The sequence below is a fragment of the Helianthus annuus genome, chromosome 10 (assembly GCF_002127325.2).
Source record: "Helianthus annuus cultivar XRQ/B chromosome 10, HanXRQr2.0-SUNRISE, whole genome shotgun sequence".
Classification (NCBI taxonomy): domain Eukaryota; kingdom Viridiplantae; phylum Streptophyta; class Magnoliopsida; order Asterales; family Asteraceae; genus Helianthus; species Helianthus annuus.
Window position 1 is genome coordinate 114,416,427 of NC_035442.2, and position 23,517 is coordinate 114,439,943.

A 23,517-nucleotide genomic window follows, 5' to 3' on the forward strand; every position below is an offset into this window, starting at 1 on the left:
ATAAATACTAGTTCTTCATGGTTTACCCTAAAGGGCTTACTAGCCGGTTAAGGAGGTCACGGCCCAAAGGCCCAAATCGGTTATGTTCACTCGAGACCACATGGTCTCGAGTCGGGTCCTTGTTGTCTCTAGTTGGGTTCTCGGCTCACATATACACATACATACATGCATACAAATACAACACATAATCACATAAAAGCTTCACATTTATTATTAAGTTAACAAGTTAACTAGTCACATAGCGTTCAAGCATGTTACATCAAGGCACAAGAAAGGTTCCAAATTTCGAGTTGTCACACATTTAACGGAAACATGCAATGAACTAGGATTTCTATGGAACCAAGTTGTATAACCTCAGAGGGTTATACTAACCTATAACATGGTCCTAAAGGAACCCTAAGGCATATCTAAACTAAGCTAAATCGGGTCAGAACTGAAAGTCAAAGCAAAAGTCTACTTTTGCGACTTTCGGTTCCGAACCGAGCCTAAACTCAGAATTGTCGGGTTAAACATGCTTAGACATGTTCTTATATTATTTACCAAGTTATTTAAATGTTAAAACATGTTCCATAACCTCTGCATTGTTAGTTATGAATTTATTTGTAAAAACTGATTTTGTTGACTTTTTATTAATAAGTTTGACCCGACAATTGACCAAGTAAAAGTGATAATCAGCAGGTGCCCTTTTAAGGGTTTACTACCTACATAAGTACCAACTCACAGCCACTTTCAATTTGAATAATGGCTGGACCGTTTGTGATTAATCACAAAGTCAAAGCTTAATTACGATAACTTTGACTTTCGGTCATTAAACTAATAAAACTTGAACTTAGGGAGCTGAAGGGGTAAGGTCCCAAAAAAACCTCACAAAAGAGATACGGGACCATACCACCAACCGGTCTTTCAACCCTTCTAACCTTGCGCGGCCGCGCATTGGCCTTACAGAAGGAAGAAAGAAACTAACAAGCGATAGTCACGCGCCCAAAGGGAAACCTGAACCTTTGCGCCATCTTCCACCTAACAAGGGATCGGAACCCGGAGATCAATATGTCCGCCCAAATATCCAGACCGAGATATTATGTTACCCAGACTTAGGATCTATCCAACTGTGTACACACTGTAAGGTGTCACACCAGATTACAGCAGTAATCTTCTAGAAGAAATATCATCGTGCACCACCCAGACGGTTATAACCGTCTGGACACGTGTCACCATCACAAACATTCCTGAAATCACAACGATAGCATGTGATTGAAGAATGATCTCCACTTGGATCACTTTCCACGTGGCAATTCCCTAGCCATAGGATCAAGTCACGATCCGTGTGCACTTACGTTAGATCAAAGCAACTTAACGAAGAGTAAAGAGACTTAACGGAAGGAAAGATAACCGCTACGGTGTTAGCATCTTCCGTTATCTTTTCAATAACAGATTTTCCCTCCCAAACTCTCGGTTATAAATAGGAGAATACTTCAGGTAAAAAGGCAGATCCAATTTCACTACTAAAACACCTTTATCTTCTCCATACAAATACTTATTCTCACACCGGAGTCGGGTCAAGGAGAGAACCCTCTTCTCCCCTTGACGAGGCTAACGGTGCTCTATTTTGCAGAATCACCGGAGAAGGAACTTGGCTGCAACTGAATCAAGTGAGAGAGAACTAACCTTTTATGCGGATTCAAACCCCCTAGATATTTCGGTTCCGACCATTTATCTAGTGTTTCTTCATTGGCGCCCACCGTTTTCTCAGTTTTTCTAGTTTCTATCTCGTTTCGGTTCAGTTCATTTCGTTTTTCTGATTTTGCATATGGCAGAAAATTCATCTTCTCACCGACAGCCTGGTCCTCGACCAAATGTCGGAAACAATTTACCAGTCGAAGGGATGGTTGAAGAGGCCTCAGACGATAATGAGGTCCAATCTAATGGAGCAAATAACCCTGTTACTCCAGGGATACTTCCCACAAATCCCGCCCAATCAATTCTATCACCGGGGGAAACTCCGATATCATGGTATGTCCGGTCACAAGGAGCATTAAATGCAGTATATACACAATTGTGTGCTCAAACCGCTCCCGTAACACAATCGCGAAGGCCGGGATCTAGAGCTCATGCTTCCCAACGAGAAGAATCAACGTATGATGGAACAAACAGCTATCAGAGACAACACCATGAGTCACAGCCTCGTCAAAGGCAATCAGTTCATGATAGGTTGGGTTCCCATTAGGATGCTCACACCGATGAATCCCACCAAACGTATCGTTTGAGCGTAAACACCAGCGTATTCAACAGGCTGCACCCAAACTCTAACAAATCCAGGCCTCGAGCGGTTTACAACCCTGAGGCAGAGCATAATTACGACTTAGTTTACCGCCCTGCAGAAGCAGCGGAGAACTCGAAGTTTATATTGGAAATAGCTCTGGCTCCGTTAGAAAGGGCAAAATTACCATCTAACGTCGGCAAATTCAATGGGTTAACTGATCCTGACGATCATCTGAGAGTCTTCACCAGCGCAGGTTTGGTCGGCGGATGGACTCTTCCGCTTTGGTGTCATTTGTTTGTTCAAACATTAACGGGGCCAGCGCGAATCTGGTTTGATAATCTACCAACGGGGCAAATCGAGTCATGGAAATACCTGCGCCAAAAATTCTTAACACACTTCAGCCAGGAAAGGCGCTCCATGCGGGATACGTCCGATGTCATGAACATATGGCGTCGAGATGATGAGAATCTGGAAGATTTTATAACCAGATATAATAAGGAAGTATTGGAGATCGGTGGTGTCCACGAACAGCTAATCCGTGCTCAGTTTAAGTACGCGGTTAGATGTGACGACATGGTCAAAGTGCTATCCGGAACAGAAGGCCTCCCCAAGAGTTGGGAAAAGATAATGGCGGCGGCCAAGGTTTACGCACAAACGGAGAAAAACCTTACCACAAACAGACCACCACCACCACACAACAGGCCCACAGACTTAAGTACAACGGGCGAGCGAAGATTCAAGAAATCATGGCGCGAGTCATCTGGAAGTCGCTCCTCTGAAGACGCTCGCGCAACGATTAACAAACTCTCTGCTCAGAGAGATAACAAGCATGAAAACAGGGAGAGGCAGTGGACCCCACTGACAAAGACCCCGGCGGAAGTCCTGAGTACCGAGGATTATCAGTTTAAACCGCCAATCCCGATGAAGAGTAAACGTGGTCAGGACCTGGCGCAGTACTGCGAATATCATAAGGATACTGGACACACCACAAACAATTGCATTTCCTTGTGCACCGAGATAGAGAAAGCCCTCAAAAATGGGGAGTTTACGCATCTACTCCAGAATATGCGCAAGGAGATAAAGCAAATCACCCGGGGAGAAGAAACCTCCAACAAACGGGCCAAGACTTAAAGGACTCTGCAGATTTCCCCGCAGGGAAAAACGTCAAAAATGGCAAAACTACCAGGGAGTAAGTTAAGTTCCATCTAATTATTAAGACTTTGTAATGCCTCTGAGCTTTATCCATGAATAAAAATTACAAAGTTTCTATCATTTGTATTTACAAAATGCATGCAATTTCTTTTTAGTAAGCACGAAAACATTATGGTAGTATAAAATAAGCTCCATTCGCGGTCAGTGATTACTTCACAAACGACCATAAACTCAACGCACGAGCTTCATACCAACATCATTCGCCTTACTTAAAGTAAAAGCAATTGTACTCATGCAAAATATTGTAAAGGCATTCAAACAAATAGAAACATATTACTTTCAGCGTACAAATACGCCCTGACAAGATTCAAACACGGCAGTGTTTCGAGTTTTTACGAACAGCGCAACAAAACAAGGATATACATCCTACAAAAAGAAAAAGGGGAAAACACAAATTGTTCAGAAACAAATTTCACCCTACTCTAAATCTTCTTCTTCATCAGGGAAGACTTCTTTAAGCTGCGCTACCGGATCGTCCGACTGCAGCGCTACATTTATCAACTCCATAACTGGGAGTTGTAAATTATTAAACTCCGCCTTCATAGAAGCGAGCGCGGCCGCAGTATCTACACCAAAAGCAGCAGACTTGCTGTCACCCCAAGCAAATTTCAGCGCACTTGTTACATGTTGAGAGCATTCTGCATAACCTTGCGCATAACCATCCCGCCGCGCAGCAACCACTAAATCCGCAACAGTCTTATCTAGCTCTTTAGAGTTTAATACAGATTCAGCAACCTATGAAACCAATCAACAGCGGTTAAAACAAAGAACAGAGAGAAAGAGACAACGCAAGCGCATATATATAAGGTAGGAACTTACACAGGCAATCCCACGATCCTTCAGCCAGGTTAAGTCATTCCTTAAAGGCTCCAGCTCGCTCTCTGCTGAAACCCGTGCCATCTCTGAATTTTCCAATTTCTCTTCGGTCGCAGTCAGGCGGCGAGAGGACTCAGCATGTTCAGAACGCGCAAGCTCCAGGTCCTTTTTCAGTTGTTCCTGGTCAGAAACCAAAGCAGTAAGTTCCTCTAGTTCCTTATCCCTAATGGCAAGAGTGCTTAAAGCTTGTACCTCCCGTTGCTCGCTACGTTCCCTATGAGAACGCGCTTCTGCCAACAAAGCCTCCAAATCAGTTTTCTCTTTCTTCAATCTCTCAACCTCCGCATCTTGATTCTTCAGCTTTTCAACATCAGCTTTGAGGTTATTTATAATAGTACGAAGATTTGCCTTCTCCGCATTATCCTTTTCACAAATCTTCCTCCAGTTTTTTCGTTCTTCAGAAAGAAGAGCAGCTTCAGCCTCGGCCTTTCTTTTCCAACCAGCAACAGACCATTCCTCAGTCTTCCGCTCAGCCTCAAACTTGGCTTGATCATCTTTTAGTTTCGCCATCAATTGGGCCAGACGTTTCTCATCATTGGAGAATTTCTTCTGAGCCGCCACGAAAGATTTCTGCTCCTTATGCATATTATACCACTCCCGAACAATACGGTGGGTGGTGGAAACATGAGAGGCGGTCTCAGCAACGTAAGACTGATAGGCCTGATCACAAGATCGGCTTTCCTGAAAATTGACCTCCCCAGGCGGAAATATCCCCTGCAGCCAATCGTGGCACACATGCCAGTCCGCAAAATTATCTCCCTTCTTCAAATTCCAGACAGGAGCGTGAAGGTCAGCAGCATCTTTCTCCGAATAGCTCCGATAGTAATAATCTCCCAAAGTCTCCTCTGGACGGATGGGAGATTGCTTACTAACACCAGCTGATGAGTCTTGTTCTTCAACTGTTGTCCTCTCAACATACTCCGGCGCAGTATCTGAAGGAGCAGGAGTAGGAATTTTTTCGGTTGACCCTCTCCCTTGATCTTGAGTAACCACCTCAGGAGCCGAAGGATTATCCGTATCATCCACCTTACCTAGGCCAGCATCAGCAGGCCTCTCGATTTCAACAGGCTTCTCCACATTGTCATCAGCGCCTTCTGCAGCATTCGATTGAACAGTTGCAGAAGCATGCGGAGGAGTAGGAGGAAGTTCTTCATGCACCACAGCTTGAACGTCTGTGGGAGCTGGAGCAGCAGGAGTTACTGTAAAAGTAAAAATCCATAAAAATCTAACCTATAAAAAGGAAACAAGAGAAGATGCTGCTTACCAGGAACAGATTCCGTAACAAAAGCATCAAGATTCCCCCTTCGAGTAATCTTCTTTCTTTGAATCTTCTTAGGAGGCTGATCCTCCGCGTCAGTATCAGTTTGTTTTCTCTTGCTCGCTCCTCTTTGCACCAAATGCTCAGGACTAGATTCCAAGTCAATTGGATCATCTGGGTTGGAGGGAGGAATATTAGCAGAATCTTTCGGTTCTGGTTTCGGTCGCCGAATAGTAACTGCAGGCGTAAGACCCTCCAAAGTATCAGAAACCACCACATAATCACACTTGTCAGAAGAATGGCGCATACCTTTCTTCTCAACATTTTTAACTTTGAAAGATTGAGTCTTTCCTGCATCACCTTTCTTGGGCGCAACATTACTAACCGTAGCGCGCCTTTTCCTCTCAGGGCCTACGCCCAAGTTTGACAACTCACCTATAAAGCGCAAAGAACAATTAAGGCGCGAGTAAAAATTAAGACGGACAGTGTGCACAATCTTACCTGCGCCGGCAGCAGGAGGATCAGACAAATCCGCGTCCCGCGGAAGAGAAAAATTCCTTGCAATACGATCATACCAAAATTCTTCATCAGGATTTTTCTTAATGGTGCCCATTCTTCCCCCTTCTCTTTTGTAGGCAACAACATACAGTGAAACAACTGCAAGAGAAAGAAGACAGGCTCAAAAAAAAAAAGAGAAGAAGAAGGAAAGAAAAACTTAAACCATACCATGGCCCCCCTCTGTGTATACAGGCTTGTCATCCCGATCCATCTTCCAGTTTAAACTCATCCCAGCCCCAACAAGAGCTTTCTCCGGCAAAGCAATATTAGGTACCTCCTTCAGATCCTGATACCAGGTTTCCTCAGAAGGGATCCGGAGTGTTTCAATAGGAACATCTTCTTTCCCCCTCAACACCATCCTCACCGGAATCACTCCGTCCTTGATAAAGAAGAATTTCTGTTTCCAATCATGGAAAGATTTCGGAGGATTGAGCAAAATCTTCTTTGCAGCAGCTCTCTGAACAAAAGAGTAAAACCCCTGGGTACAGTGCATTTGATGGAATACCCTAAATCGAGGAACGGTCGGCTCAATATTCATAGTCCGACACACGAACTCAAAGTGTCGAACCCTGACCATACCAATAGGATGCAGTTGAGAAAGATGAATATTATAAAATGAAAGGATGTCAAACGGAAGTTGCCGTCACAGAAAAAATCCCAAAAAAGGGTAATATACCCAGACGGAGCATCTGCCGCCGTCTGCCCTTCTTCAGGGTACAGAGCACCCCAACTTTCCGGAAACTTAAGATTCCGAATCAAACCGTCAAAAGACCCCCTCGGCCACTTCAATGGTGGAAGTTCAGTAGACATCTCTTCAGCAAGACCCTCTTGATGTTCTCCGATCGACATAAACAGAGAAAGGACAGACTTTTTCAAGGAAAAAGAAAAAAGAGAAGAAAGGTAGGGGAAAAGTTTCAACGAAACAATGATGGCAATAGGAGGTTACCCAAACGTTATATACTCATCGCAATAAATAGCATCGGGAACCGTCACAGCAATTTTTCCGGATATCACAGTCCCTCAGAAGAGCAGAAAAAGTACACACGCGTCTGCACACGCGCGTGAAAGGCACGGATAACAGCATGTACCTGACAGTGTCAGCTTGATTTACAGCCCTAGCTGTACCATCCTATAAAGACAAAGGATTTTCAAAATCCTCAAAATAAAATGAAGCCTTCTCATAGAAGATTACTCACTCAAAAACATCTCTCTCTCCTAAGTCCAGTGCTCCACTTATTTGCATAAGTACAACACTAGACTGGGGGGACTTGAAAGGGTAAGGTCCCAAAAAAACCTCACAAAAGAGATACGGGACCATACCACCAACCGGTCTTTCAACCCTTCTAACCTTGCACGACCGCGCATTGGCCTTACAGAAGGAAGAAAGAAACTAACAAGCGATAGTCACGCGCCCAAAGGGAAACCTGAACCTTTGCGCCATCTTCCACCTAACAAGGGATCGGAACCCGGAGATCAATATGTCCGCCCAAATATCCAGACCGAGATATTATGTTACCCAGACTTAGGATCTATCCAACTGTGTACACACTGTAAGGTGTCACACCAGATTACAGCAGTAATCTTCTAGAAGAAATATCATCGTGCACCACCCAGACGGTTATAACCGCCTGGACACGTGTCACCATCACAAACATTCCTGAAATCACAACGATAGCATGTGATTGAAGAATGATCTCCACTTGGATCACTTTCCACGTGGCAATTCCCTAGCCATAGGATCAAGTCACGATCCGTGTGCACTCACGTCAGATCAAAGCAACTTAACGAAGAGTAAAGAGACTTAACGGAAGGAAAGATAACCGCTACGGTGTTAGCATCTTCCGTTATCTTTTCAATAACAGATTTTCCCTCCCAAACTCTCGGTTATAAATAGGAGAATACTTCAGGTAAAAAGGCAGATCCAATTTCACTACTAAAACACCTTTATCTTCTCCATACAAATACTTATTCTCACACCGGAGTCGGGTCAAGGAGAGAACCCTCTTCTCCCCTTGACGAGGCTAACGGTGCTCTATTTTGCAGAATCACCGGAGAAGGAACTTGGCTGCAACTGAATCAAGTGAGAGAGAACTAACCTTTTATGCGGATTCAAAACCCCTAGATATTTCGGTTCCGACCATTTATCTAGTGTTTCTTCAGGAGCTAAGAACACTTACTAGGGTACTTAGCACGAGTATTGAACTTTGGAAAACTTCCTTGAGCTCCAGGAGGCTCCAAAGAGTGAGTTTTGAGTGAAATATTCAAGTGTGAAATGAACAAGTGCAAACAAAGGGCCTTATATAGGATTTTTAGAGCTCCAAGATCATTCCATCTGCAAATCTATAGCAACCAGATGATCCCATGTATCCCTAGTGCATGAAAAACTGTTGGCTCAGACCCTGGTATCGAAGAATTGCATGCAAAGGCGGTGTAACAGGCTGAACCTGCAGATGTGCAGATTTTTGGACGCTGGCACTTCTCTCGCGGGCCGCGTAAGACTCTTAAGGAGTCTACGCGGGCCGCGTGGCTCCTCTTTGACCGGAAAACAAGTTTCATTTATTGCAGTTTCAGTCCCTGGTCCATTTTTAATTAAAATAACTTTTGTTTACTGCACTTATGACCCCCATAGTTAACTTTTAAGGGCCTTGGGTCATATATTAACTTCGTTAAGCTCTCGGTTAGTTGTACGATCACCCGAAAAGTCTTGAATTGCAACGTTGAGGCATTTGATCCTTATTTCTTCGAATTAACACTTTGATTATTTATGTGCGTCGAAACTCCACGAATTTATTATCCAATATTCATGGAAGTATAAGGAAGTATTACAAAGTCTCGGAAATGTTAAAAGGTCACTCAGAGGTAACTTTAAACATGTTGACACATTTAACCCTTATGCTTTGTAAACTTTTCAATTTAAGCACAAACGACTTTCTAAGTTCGATATTTTATTCATTAAAGAATACAAACGTCGTGTGAGGTCAATCAGAGGTACAAGAATGGCATGTTGACACTTTGGATCCTTTACTTACATATTTACATTGTTTGACAATTTAAGTCCCTTGGAATCAATTCCTTACACGTTTAAAGTCCTTGACACGTGTCTTTATTATATTGGACATAATTTTACAAGGTGTTACACCACATCGCTACCCCAACCCAAGTCACTTACCCGAACCCGTTACCCACACACACTTGATCGATGGCCTCTTGGACGCACGAGGAAGAGTTAGCACTTGTCACAAGCGTCGTTGACGCGATGAAGGGCCGCCAACCCGGTGAGACCCGTTACTGGCCGGAAGGTTTCGCTAGCTACCGGCACAACGTGGGGAACGACCGGCATAATTTAAACGCGTGCCAACACAAGTGGCGCGAGCTACGACCGAAGCTCGATCGTTTTAAAGCCTACTACGACAGCGTCCCGGGCTGTAACACCCCGTGTTTCGAAAGTCAAAGTCAAAGTCAAAGTCAAGATTAAAGTCAAAGGAAGAAAAGATTGCTAATTGCGATATGTCACTCCTAGATTAATTCCTGTTTTGACTTCTTTGACTCGTAGTTAGTCTAATTAATTGTTTACGTTAGTTGTATTATGTGGAGTATCTATTAATAATCGAGGTTTATTCGCTATTTATCGATGTTTATCGCATGTTTTATCGCCTTATCGCTTATCGCAATCGCACTCGTAACTCGAATTATGTGTTCTGGTTATTGTTTTACGTATGTGTGCCTCTTATGTGTTACTTGTGCATGTTTATTTATGTTTATGTTATGGTGATTAACCGAAACGCAATCGAAACGCTATCGCAATCGAATCGCAAACGCTAAACGCAGGTTAATTAGGATGATTGTATGTTAGATATAGTAGTTGGGATTAAAAGTAATTTGAATAGGAAACTCCATCGCATCGCAACGCTCGTCACGCGAATCAAAATCGCAAAACTTATCACGCCGCGCACTCCAATCGAGTGGCCAGCCGACCGAGCTGCCACCCGATCGAGGTGCAACTCGATCGAGCTGCCACTCCATCGACCAGCTCTCTTCTCCCCTTTCCTTTTATGGAAACCCTACAAATACCCCTGTCAACATCACAAACTTACCTTTTCTGCACTCTCTCGTCCGACCAGCGCTTTTGCCCACTTTTCTTCGGATTTCTCGTGATTCTTGTAAGTATTCAACCTAAATCTTGTACTTTCTTAATCTACACGCACTCTTACACCTTTCTATGTTTTGTATCTTAACTTTTAACCATGAAATCACTAGATTTGAGGTGTTCTAGGATGATGTCATCATGGTGTTCTTATGAACTTCATGTTTTGGCTTCAATCCACCAAGAACAACTCAGATCTTAACGATTTCCACATAAATAAACAAAGATCTTGCATAGATCTAAACATATTCATGGTGAAAAAGGATTGAAAGATGGTTTCTAACTTTCTTTCAACTCTTTTACACTCAATACACTCAATACACTCAAAACTAATAGAATTGGACCTTGTTCTAACCTTCTACTCCTTCTTGGTGATGTGTTGGCTCAAGATCTGAGTTCTACCAACGAGACAATCGATTTCGGGTTAACCAAGAGCAACCGTCTTAAACTGGTTAATTGGTCGAACTTGGGTGATTCCTGTTCGATCGGGCTACTGGGTCAAGATGGGGTTCTGTTGATTAGCACGTTGTCACACCGTCTCGATAAAACTACAAAACTATCAAAACAACCAAGGAAGAAGACGATCAGGCCGACCAGGACAGAGTGTCGCCTGATCGGACTGCTGTCCGATCGGATTGCCACCCGATCGGCTTGCACCTTGGGTCCCATACTTAACTTTTATTTCCAACATTTAAGGTTTGAACATTGAACGAATTGCTGTCCGATCGGATTGTCACCCGATCGGATTGCCACTCGGCTATGTGATGTTTAGACCACAAAACTTAAACAATTTTCAACATGTTCAATACAAGCGGGTTGCCACCCGATCGGACTACAATCCGATCGAGTGACAAACTGCTGTGAACTTGTTCTCACTAAAGTGTCCAACCAATCGGATTGTCACCCGATCGAACGACCGTTCGATCGATCGACCTGAAAGGTAGAGATACTTCTGTATTTTCAAATGCTACAACGAAAACTTCAAAAGTCAAGCCATCATACACAAACACATCCTTCCCAAAGGAAGAAATAATCCACTCAAAAGGTCACCCGATCGGATGACCATCCGAGCGGATTGTCACCCGATCGACCGCTACCCGATCGGATTGCCATCCGATCGGAGTACCGTCCGATCCTTGACATTTCACACCATTTACGTATCGCTTATCGTTACACTATCGTTCTGATCAGGCTAATCTCACTCTAGCGCTCTCTTCAATCCATCATCACTGTGAGTATACTCGAACCCTTTTTGCTTTCACACTTTTGGGTGTTACATACGTTATCTATATTCAAATCACATCAATCACACAACACAACACTATTTAAGCGCTAACCATTACTGCATGTTATAGGTGACTCAATGAATGCTGGTTTGTTATGTTTACACATGGATTGCTGTCTACCTGCCTTAGCAACGGTAGTACTATTAGTTTGGACTCAGCACCTGTTCACTCAGGGGTTGTTAAGGACAATTAAATACATGGGTTACAGTGGTGATCATGCATTATGAACTGCATTGCGCAGTCAACCCGCAGTCATTGGTATTGATAGGATCATGTCGATAACTTACGTGCTTCATTTCACCATGTGTACGTGCTGGTTATGCGTAAACGATTTCGAACTCTATTATATCTATTAAACTTGTATGCTCACCTTTACACTATGTGTATTGACTTTTACTTTAACGTATGTGGCAGGTGCTTAAGATGTTTGAATGCTTTGCTTGCTGTGAAATCGAGGCTAGGAAAGGTCTAGAAACGAATAAATGAACTGTCTGTACTCGAAAATCTGAGTTGTTGGAACAGAACAATATGACTAGCTTTTGTCTGTAATAATTATGTTATCTTTTATGTCATGGTATGGGACATGATGCTTTAAATAATTGGTAATTTTAGTTGTTATGAAAACTTCTGGACAATCTGTTTCGCTTAGTGCCGCGCCCCGATGATTCCGCCATCGGTTGGGGTGTGACACGGGCGGTGATATAAGTCACGAAGACCGGGTGGCGGTGGCCAACATCGAGTTCCGGGGCAAGGAGCGGAAGCCGTTTAACAAGCTCGCCCCTTTCGAAATCTACCTAACGCTTTAGGTTTTTTTTTCGTAATCCTCTTTTTTTGTAGAATTTTGTAATTTTCAGGAAATTTTAATAAAATTTTAGGCTTTTTTTAAATGTTGTGTGTATTTTTTTAATTTTAGTTTTTATTTTTATTTTTTAATACACCTGGCCAACCCACGCGGGCTAGCCACGCCCCACCATACCCCACCGACACGTCACTCACCAGCGGGGGGGCTCGAACTCCACGTGTCAACCCATGTGTAACACCCCGAAAACAGGTTTGGTAATCAAACCACGTTAATACTAAAAGACGGGTAAATTACCAAAAGTGGTAAAAATTAACCCGGTAAATATTAGGATTTAAATAAATAAGCCTAATATTTATTAAAAAGGAAAGTAAATACCTTGAGGAAAACAAAGTTTATAAAAGGCCCGAACTGACGGGACTTAAAGTAAAACGGGTTATAACTTCCCGAACCCACAAAATTTAACTAGGAATAATTAACCAAGTTAGTTAATTATAAGCCTAGAAATAATAAGAAAAACATGGTGAAAAACCCTTTATAAGAACTTGGGTAAAGTTAAGGGACTAGAGTTGGTAAGTTGCTAAATGATTTTTATTAAAAACAAAAGCTAAACACCAAAACACACACTTAAAGTGTGTGTTCTGGTCGAGATATCCACAGGAGCCAAGAACTCTTGAGCTCAAAACCTTAACAAGCACAAAATCAAGAAATTGGAATGGAAAATCAAACCCAAATCGAAATTCAAGCACAAATTAGTGATCACCTTAGTGAAGGGATCACAAGTTTGACGCTTGACAAGCTAGGTGGAAGCTTGGGAAGGAAGCGGGTCAAATGAGTCAAGAATGACGGAAAAGCTTATTCGGATGCGAGGTAAGTAAAGCTTACACCTTTTTATGTAATACCTATTGGTTTTATAGATCATGATGAATGTAAAGTCTTGTTTGAATTATGATGTTCCGACACGACATGTGCGGTTCGGAACAAAAGACAATGTTCATAAACCATGTTTAATGGTTAAAAGAGAGCTGATACGGTTATTTAATCATGAAATGGTTAAAAGATAACGAGTTTTTAATGATTACCTTACAAGGTAAACCAATGCAAATAATAAAGGTAAAACGGTGTTTTGGTCACTTGTTGACAATAACGGTTAGTTTGTGAAAGACACTTTATAGCGTAAGCTATAATGGGTCAAAAGGATTAATAAATGATTTATAAGAAAAACGACTATATGGTGTAAACCGGAACGAGTCATATAGTTAAGATGGTAAATAATATCATCTCATAAAGATTCACGGTCATTTAGACCAAACGGGTCAAAAGGTGAAATTATCACCCTTTGATAATATTGACTATTGGTTTGTCGAGTTGTATGATTTTAGGAATAAATAGCACACGTATGTTTACATTGCTATTACTTAGCGGCCACTAAGGCAATGTATTAAAACGGGTTAATGCATTGATCCGAGTCAGGTATGTAAAATGGTTCAACTCATCATTTAGAACTTGAGGATTCTCTAGAGTAAAATTTGATATTGGTTATCTTAAAGATAAACCGAATAATTTAAGTTATAATCGTGGTGTTTTAGAAACATAATGATTTCTAAACAAGATTATAGTTAAAAGATAGGATTTTTGGGTCAAACAAGTATCTAAAAGTCCTCTGTGTTAAACGAAGGACCAAAATTGACCAAAACGCCCTTGTAGGCTAAATTGAACAAACAACCCTTAAAGGTTGTTTGGAATCTAGTTTTATGGTTGGATAAATATTTAGAATGGGTATAGAAATTGAAAGATATAAATCTTTAGTCGAGTGACTCTATTTGAGTCCTTGCCGTAAACTAATGATTCGATGGGTTAAACTCGGGTTATATAGATCACCACATTAATCCCGCCATAAATACGGTCGTGGTGAAAACTTTTATGATAAGAAATATGGTAATGCCATGCTAGAAGCAACGGAAAGCGATTTTAAGTTTGAAAACGCTTAAATACCCTTAATGGGTCAAAACAACAAATAACAAAGGATGTGCAGTAGCTACCGTAACTTACGGTAGTAACTGAAATGGTTACACTGGTTCTCTACTGCCTTACAGCAGCCGTATATTGCCCAGAGGCTACCGTAGCTTACGGTGACTACCGTAAGCTACGGTAGTGCCCAGACATTTTTGTTGAGTTTTGCGTATCTTAGTTAATCGAATCCGTTTTTGGGGCGTAGTTTTCGATTTTGCTAATTTCTAAGGATCCTAATACACCCTTTTACTATTGGGTGGTTTTGGTTGATAAATTGACGTTGCAAAATTGTTTAAATGTTTCAGGTAATCATCATAACTAATGTTTATGGTGGCCGAGTATGAAAGACAAAGAAGATGTCTATTACGCCCAGCGAGGGGCTTATTATCTGGCAAAATAAAAGCTGTTTAACTTGTTTAATCTTGTGTTCGAACTTGATTAAACGTTATTATATTATGTGTGACTAACTCATTTCATGTTTTATGAAATGTAGGTTTATTTAGAGTGTCGGATGATGATCAAACTCAACGAAGAACCGAACACACGAGATCAAAGCTTCCGCGAATAGTTTCGTCGTCACGTTTTAAACGGCGAATTAAATTACGAAATGTTGGAATGTTTTATTTAGTAAAATGTTTTAACAAACTCGCATTTTTAAGTGTATGTTTAATCTTAATACAGTATCATAATCGAAAATTATTGGATAATTGATTAAAATGGATTGAGGGTCTTACATCATGCCCCAAACCCCCGCCCCACCATACCCCACGGTCTAAGCAAAATATTTACCATCATGGATTTTTTAAAAAGTTTGAACATTTGGCTTAGGTAATTTCACTGAATTATAGTGTTGAAGCAACAAATTTTTTTGGTAACAGTTGAGCTAATTTAGGAGCCTTTAGCTAAATTTCAATTTGTAGAAACGGAACATCATATTCACGAATCGTTTTATGAATAATCATGAGTTACATCATTTCAATTGTTGTTTTTTGAACGGAAGGTCGTTTCTTTCTTTTGATCGAGCATAAGCTTTTGTATGGATAGATTGAGTAACGGGTCAAAACGGGTGGTTTTGAAAGTTTCACCTATGAGTGACTTGTATGCATTTATGTTCAAAAAAAAAAAACAAGATCGATTATTTTCCTAAGTCTACATAAGGTTATAATTAAAAGGTAGTTTTTAATTCGTATATATTTTTTATTTTATAAATAGTCGATACAAGGTATATATATAGAAAGTGTAGAATACAATCGTACTTTATCGTGCGAAGATACATGAGTAAGAGATTGAGACGCGTATCATTTCTTATTTTTTTATATTGTGAGGAAACATCACACATGGAAACACATATGATGAAGAAAATGGTAATAACTTTTGTTCAGTTTTAACATTTTCTTTACAAAAATCATTACGAGTATAACTACACCTCTGTTATGTAATAACTAGAAATCTATTAGCAATGTATAGAAAGAATGGGAGAATGGGAGAATGAATTTCTTATTGATGTTGAGTATATGATATCAAATATAAAGGACCTCTATATATAGGTCATGTTATTAATACAAGAGTACATGAAGAGACGGTAGTTAAGAACGTGGAGAGTCATCATAAATAATTTCTTTATAACACTCCCCCTTGACTATCCACGTGATAAATGAAAATAATCTATAAACTTTTAATACGCTTGGTTATCAACTTGATACACTTGGAGATGTTGCCTCGTTAAAAACCTTGCCAGGAAAACCCAGTGGGACAAAACCTCAGCCAAGGGAAAAAGAGTGCAACACGTATCGTCTCCCGTGATACTTCTAGATCATGTACGTTGCCTCATTAAAAACCTTACTAAGAAAATCCAATGGGATAAAACTTAGTGAAGGGAAAAAGAGTGCAACTTGTATAATACTCCCCCTCATTTGAACATGTATTATTCAAGTGACTAGTGTCCATTTTTCTTGAAATTTGCTCAAAGTTTTTGTGGTCAATGATTTGCCACTTGATCCCTTAATGTGCAATTCTTTATGTTCGCAATGTTGTATATCTTCATATGAGCCTTCTAATGCCTCTTATTTTAAATAAATATCATAAGATCCACAACTGTGATTTGTTACATTCCCTGCATTTACAAAACTAACCAAACTTGTTTTGATAGGTTAGTAAAATATAAATTCATATCTTACATACCTTAGATGTATTGAAATAGATGTTTTCCCATTTCAATATTTCGTCGTTTAACACATGCTATATCAAATCAATAAATTCAATAAAGATATATAAAATCATGAATAGATAGCAAGGGATACTAATGCACAATTACACTTTAAAGATGGTACCTCTAGACCAAAAATATCAATTTCTTTCATATGAAGCTATAACAGCCATTTTATATATCAAGTAATTGAACAACCTTTAACGTAGTTAAAGGATAAACTTTGTCCATGGTAAAACGCGTAAACCTCTAATAGATATAGTTTGATTGATTACACATATACTCGAACTGCAGGTCGAGCAATAATTACAACGTGTCAAGGTCATTCAAAAATTCTCCCTCTAAAAGCTTGACAGTTTCACTCGATGGTGCCTAAACATCATCACTATAAACTGCTATTATATTGAACTTTTAGAAGAGGACTTTTGATAAAGATGGATGATATTATCAAACTGTCACACCCCGATTTTCCACGTGTCACCGGTGGGCCCGGTGGGGAGTATCGTGACGTCATGGTTGGCAACATAATAGTCAAACAACACAATATTATTAAGGACAGCGGAAGCAATTAAAATATAATACAACCCAATTTATTATTGTAATATCAACTATCACAATATTCGGGAGCTTATCCACAGAAGGATCGAACATAAAATGGAAACAATAGTTCAACAGACTTCAGGCATCTTAAGCTTGCGAAACTCTTTATTGATGCTAAGGAGACAATCCAGCCAATTACGTTTAGTACCTGCATTTAGTCTTTTTGGGAAAATACGTCAGTTTACACTGGTAAATACAATCAACTGACTCATTTTGGAAAATGATTTAAAAATTGGTTTGGATGCACATGGCATAAATGTTTTTATAATTTGATTAAAGTGCACAGAGACAAGATTAATCTTTTTATTAACTTGGGAGAATTATTTAATATTATAATCTTGTGAACGAATTACATGTTACTTATGCGTTCAGTAGCCCGGATCTAGTCCGGGTTAAAGATCAATAGACACACCACATAATTGAGTTATACACGGACGGTGTACGCCTACACGCCGTGCTCAGGTCGTGGCCAATCTCGTAAGATGATGCCAAGGATATCCGGGACATGGTCATTAACCCCCCAAAGGCTGTAAAGTAAACAAGACTGTTTAAACGAGCCGATCAAATTATTCAACTACCCACTAAGCGTGGAGATTTGATGCTCGATCAAGCGGTACGCTATGTACCGTAACCCAAGCCCGTATAGGGAAAATAAGTTAAAAGTATTTACCTGATGCAAAGTATAAATCACAATAAGCAAAATGCACGTAGCTTTTACTGGTTCTCCTAATCTGGAACGAAGGTTTAATATAACCTATTAGAATACTAACGGGTCTTTTATTAAGCTTAAGCTTAGACCGACTAGTTTCAAAGATACGGTTCGTACGCACGATTAAGCGAAGACCGGATAGAATGTGATTTAGACCCGACAAGTTCAGAGACTTGTTTAATGTGGGTTTATTATTTACATTCTGGATTATGAGATGAAACCGATAAGGTTTGACCCGTGTCGGTTAATTTATGTAAACTTGTTACATAAACCGAACCGAACGCGTAAAATGCGTAACGGGTATCCGTAAGAGCCATATGCAGGTTTCCTAAGGTAATATGCTTCAAATATGTTGTGACATCAGTAGGATGTCTTTCATTATGCCCCGAACTAATTTAAACACAAACTATGCCCCGTAGGGGTAGTTTGGTCGTTTTAAAGTTTGTAAAAGCGCTTAGATGTTTAACTGAGTTACTGGTCTGATGTAAACAGCAAACATACTCAATTTGATGAGTTATAACAGTAGGCTAAAGCATATATGTGAAATTTATCATTTTTAACCAAACTATGCCCCGTAGGGGTATTTTGGTAATTTCACATAAGCTGAAAAGCTCAAAAACGAAGTCTGAGTTAATCAACCTTTTCTTACTGTTAGAATATCATAATTTGCCTCATATATCAGTAGGTATCAACCCGAGTATGTTCAATATGATTTTAAAACATACTATGCGTTAAAAACGCTAAATAAGGCGATTAAAGGCCATTTCCGGGTTTGATACTTAAATCTGATATTTTTGTATTTCCAGAAGGCTTAAAATAATTTATTTATTATATGTGGTCGGTAGCAAAAGGTTTGGAGTCGTTTCGATAAGTAAAACTCATTTTTATGGCCCGTAAGGGCAAACCGACAATTACCGGCTTAAGCCTACGACTACTAGTTATGCTCAGCCTAAAATTAATTAAAAATCTTTAAAAATGCCAAAATAATATATTACATCAGTGGGTATTAAGTTTGATACCAAAAAGTAGGCTTAACTAGGCTATACGCTAATTACGCCATTTTATTAACATAAAGCATTGATTTAGCGATATTGAGCATAACTCTTAATCTACAAGTCAAACTGATGTCAAACTTTGCATACAAGTTTATATATCGGTAACTAAGGTTTCTACACTTTTACATTTTCATAAATCACGTTTTTAAGATAATAAGGGCATAACGGTCAACATATGAGCAATTAACGGAAATATGCATATTAATTGGATAACTAGTGAACCAAGGTGCATAATCATAGAAGGTTGTTCTAACATGTATCCTCATCCAATTAAAGCTCTGAGGCATTTCTAAAACATGCCTAAACGGGTCAGAACTGAAAGTCAAAGTGAAAGTCAAACTATGTGACTTTCGGTTCCGAACCGGGTCTAAACAGGAAACAGTCGGGTGGAACATGTTTAGACATGTTCTTACACTTATTACTAAGTTATAACAATGATCAAACAGGTTGTATATGTTCTAGATAGCTAATTATGCATAAATGACATTTTTAAGCATCCTGTTGACTTTTTAATTATATGTTTGACCCGACTTTTGACCTGGTTAGAGTGGTGATCAGGGGAAACCCTTTTGAGGTTTTATTACCCACATAAATACCAATCTATAACTACTATTAATTCGAGATATGACTGAGCCAGTGATGACTAATCTCGAAGTCAAACCGTAATTACGACGGTTTGACTTTTAGCTAAATAACTAAGCTAAAAATCAATTAAAGAAGGATTAGAACACTTATTGAAGTCCTAAGCTTGATTAGAGAACACTTGAGAGGAAGTTTGAGCTCTAGAAGTGATCCACAAATGCAGATGAAGGTGTGAGGAGTGTTTGTAACTTGAAGGCCCTTTTATAGTGAATTCAATCACCACAATTGGTTGACAAACAAGTCTAGCACTCACCATACCCTTCCAACAAGTGCCCTATAGGTTTAGGGGTCGTTTAGGGGCCAAGGGGGATGTGAAAAATCGGTTAAAGTCGATCACAAAGGCACCTAGCAGACACACATCCAAGAAAATCAGAAATCTGCCCAGATGTGGCAGTGGCGTAGCGCGACTGCCTAGGCAGTTAGTGCTCGCGCTACGCGAGCCCTTGGGGTCATCCAACAAACTTTTTAAAAATTGCAGTTTTGGTCCCTGGCTCTTCAAACTTCGATTAGGCACTTGTTCTTTGCATTTTGAGCCTTCGAAATTGATCTATAAGGGCCTTAAGATATATACCCACTTTGTTAAGTCCCCGGGTAACTTTATTGTTACCCGAAAAGGCCTAACTTTCAACGTTGACGCTTTAACCCCTCGCACACGAATTCGATCATAACTTTCTCATACGTTAACGAAACTTTACGAAATTTAAATCGTGCATTCTAGTGAGCATGATTAACATTTACAAAGCTTCGGGTTTGTCAAAAGGTCACTCAGAGGTATATCTTTAAACATGTTGACACATTTAACCCCTGTAGTTTGTAATCTCTCACTTTTAGCTTCGTATGATCCATGATTTATTCGTTTGAAGGTATGAGCATCATGTAGGGTTAATGTACATTATATTTATTCACAGTTGACACTTAGAATACGTATATTCACATACTTTCCATGTTTGTCAACTTTAGTCCTTCTATAATATTTCTTTCACACGTTCAAACTTTATGACACGTGTCAACACATTACAGGACGTGAATTTTCGAGGTGTTACATCCTCACCCCCTTAGAATAAATCTCGACCCGAGATTTACTGAACTAAGTAAGGGTACTTTTCTTTCATCGTGGATTCAACCTCCCACGTGAATTCGGAACCTCTACGGGCATCCCATTTGACCTTAACAATAGGTACATGCTTCCTTCGAAGCTTCTTTACCTGTCGACCTTCAATCGACAAAGGTTTTTCCACAAACTCTAAGCTCTCATATATATGCACATCTGTATGTGGTATAACCAGTGATTCGTCAGCGAAACACTTCTTCAGATTGCAGATGTGGAACACATTGTGAATTCCACTGAGCTCTTCTGGTAAGTTTAACTTATAGGAAACTGACCTAATATGTTCGATAACCTCGAAAGGTCCTATGTATCTCGGGCTTAGCTTGCCTTTCTTACCAAACCGCATCACACCTTTCCAGGGTGACACTTTAAGTAGGACTTTGTCACCTATTTCGAAGTGAAAATCCTTACGCTTAGGATCAGCGTAACTCTTCTGCCTATCCCGGGCAGCTTTGAGACGGTCTCGAATCTGGACAATCTTGTCCGAGGTTTCGAACACTATCTCTGGTCCTGATAACTGGACGTCTCCAACTTCCGCCCAACAAACGGGCGATCTACACTTTCTACCGTATAATGCCCCAAAAGGCGCAGCCTTGATGCTGGTGTGGTAGCTATTGTTGTAGGAGAATTCGATTAATGGTAGGTTGTTATCCCAACTACCACCCAAATCGATTGCACATGCACGTAGCATGTCTTCCAATGTTCGAATAGTACGTTCACTCTGACCATCTGTCTGAGGATGGTAAGCCGTACTAATATTCAAACATGTGCCCAAAGATTGCTGGAAACTCTTCCAAAAATGCGACGTGTACCTAGTATCTCTATCAGAGATAATAGACACAGGTATGCCATGTAAGGCTACAATCTTATCAACGTAAAACTGGGCTAACATGTCGGAGCTATAAGTCTCCTTGATGGGTAAAAATGTGCTGACTTAGTCAGTCTATCAACTATAACCCATATTGTATCATTTCTTTTCCTGATCTTTTGGTAACTTGGTAATAAAATCCATGGTTACCATTCCCCACTTCCACGTAGGAAGTTCAGGCTGTTGTAGCAAACCTGATGGTTTCTGATGCTCGGCTTTGACTTGCGCATGAGCCAAGCATTTAGCTACATAGGTGGCCACAGACTTCTTCAAGCCTATCCACCAATAGTTTGCCTTTAGATCCTGGATAGCTGATGGCAAATTTCTAATCGTTGACTAATTAGGGTTGCGGCAATTAATGCGTAAGCAAAATGAACCGTCTTTCTTATTTAACAATATCAACTCTCGGAATATCGAGTTAGGCTATATGAACCCTCTATTTAAAAGCTTAATTAATCAGGGTTTCGATTCTTCCAATGATGGTACTAGCCGTCATGGAGATTTCATAATAATGCAGTCTTAAATGGAGTATTAAAACTTAATTCTACCTGCCTTCCAGGAGGTGAGCAGGGAAAACTTATGAGAAGATAATCAAGGTACAAGGAGGCTACAGAGATTTTCCATATCTCAGGCTCCAGTTCATCCACCATTGCTCGTGTCAAATAAGTGACACCTTTATGTTACTAGTTCACGAATTCCTTAATCGGGAACATTTACTTGGAAAATTCCATTCTGGATATCTTCTTTGAATACTACTAGTCGACTTTAGTACAATATGATCATTGGGATATCTTAGGGGTTCCATGTATTAAACCTCCATGCTGATCAGACATGGAAATAATCTATGGGACACACTAGGATACGCCAATCCTCATATGACACTTTTATCAACATAGTTTGGCATTCGCAGGCGATAGAAAACAATGAAAAAAATAATTAAAATAACATATGTTGTCGCACTCTATGCAAAGAAAGAGTGCTTTTAGATTTTCGGAAGGACTCCTTGCCGATCCATAAGAATCGGTTACTATGGTTTCCTTGGTAAGTTATACCTTGTGGATGATAATAAAAATTTTGCTAAGTTTATGGTTCATGAAGATTTATTATTGCCTGTATTAAAAACAGGACACTTAGCAGATGTTATCATTGATAAATGATAAGGAAGTTTATTGTGCAAGTGCTTATATTAAATCAATTATGGAAGTTTCACAAACTAGGCACCTAGCTCAGTTGGCTAGGCGCGCGAAAGGTGCGGCCTAGACCCAGGTTCGACTCCGGGGACGGCCAATTCCACCATTTTTTTTATGTTTAATTTTAATTAATCGTACGGATACGTGTAATTATGAGAGTTGTCTCATAAGGAGTCTTGATAATTAATTGCTTCTTATCACCCACGATATGGGCTTGATTTTTCGAGGCAACCAATCGATTTTTATCACTTTATTGAGTCCTTATATTTAACGAAACTAGGACATCGGAAAAATGATTCTTTATGGATATAAAACATCCATCTAATAATGCTGAAGCAGTCTCAGAGGTATACAGGCTTCTTACCGAACTTTCGTTGCTTTTTATTAAGCCTGTACTCGCTCTCTTTCTCAGATTTCTGGGAGTTATCCTCCTTCTTTGGTTCATCCTTCATATTTGAAGTGTGAGCATAGCTCTCCTCATGAGTAATTTAACATGGTTTTGAATGAGATTTAGAGCGAGAAGTATTCAGCTCTTTGTATTGTCTCATGACCTTTTCCATGGTCCTTTCAATTGCTGCGTCAACCACAGCCCGATGATTAACTCCATTAATATTGAGGTTTACGTTTGTAGTTTTATCAACTTTCGTCGCCTTAATAGTGTTGCGACTTTCGTCTACCTCACCCGAGTTTTCCATACTCGAAACTTGGTACCAATCACCAAGATTTACCCATT

The 23,517-nt window shown here is 40.1% G+C and overlaps 1 protein-coding gene across 1 annotated transcript; it reads left to right on the plus strand.

The window, feature by feature from the left end:
* The first annotated feature begins 1,807 nt into the window (after positions 1-1,807).
* Positions 1,808-3,391, plus strand: LOC110882439. The gene is made up of 2 exons (XM_022130459.1): positions 1,808-2,190; positions 2,290-3,391. Exons 1-2 carry the CDS (start codon positions 1,808-1,810, stop codon positions 3,389-3,391), a joined length of 1,485 nt encoding a protein of 494 aa, XP_021986151.1.
* The last annotated feature ends 20,126 nt before the right edge of the window (positions 3,392-23,517 follow it).

What these genes read in the sequence shown, in the direction of transcription:
- LOC110882439 (XM_022130459.1), top strand. Translation starts at nt 1,808, where the DNA reads ATGGCAGAAAATTCATCTTCTCACCGACAGCCTGGTCCTCGACCAAAT. An exon ending in GAGTCACAGCCTCGTCAAAG is followed by an intron (nt 2,191 to 2,289) that starts GCAATCAGTTCA and finishes CGTATTCAACAG; the next exon opens with GCTGCACCCAAACTCTAACA.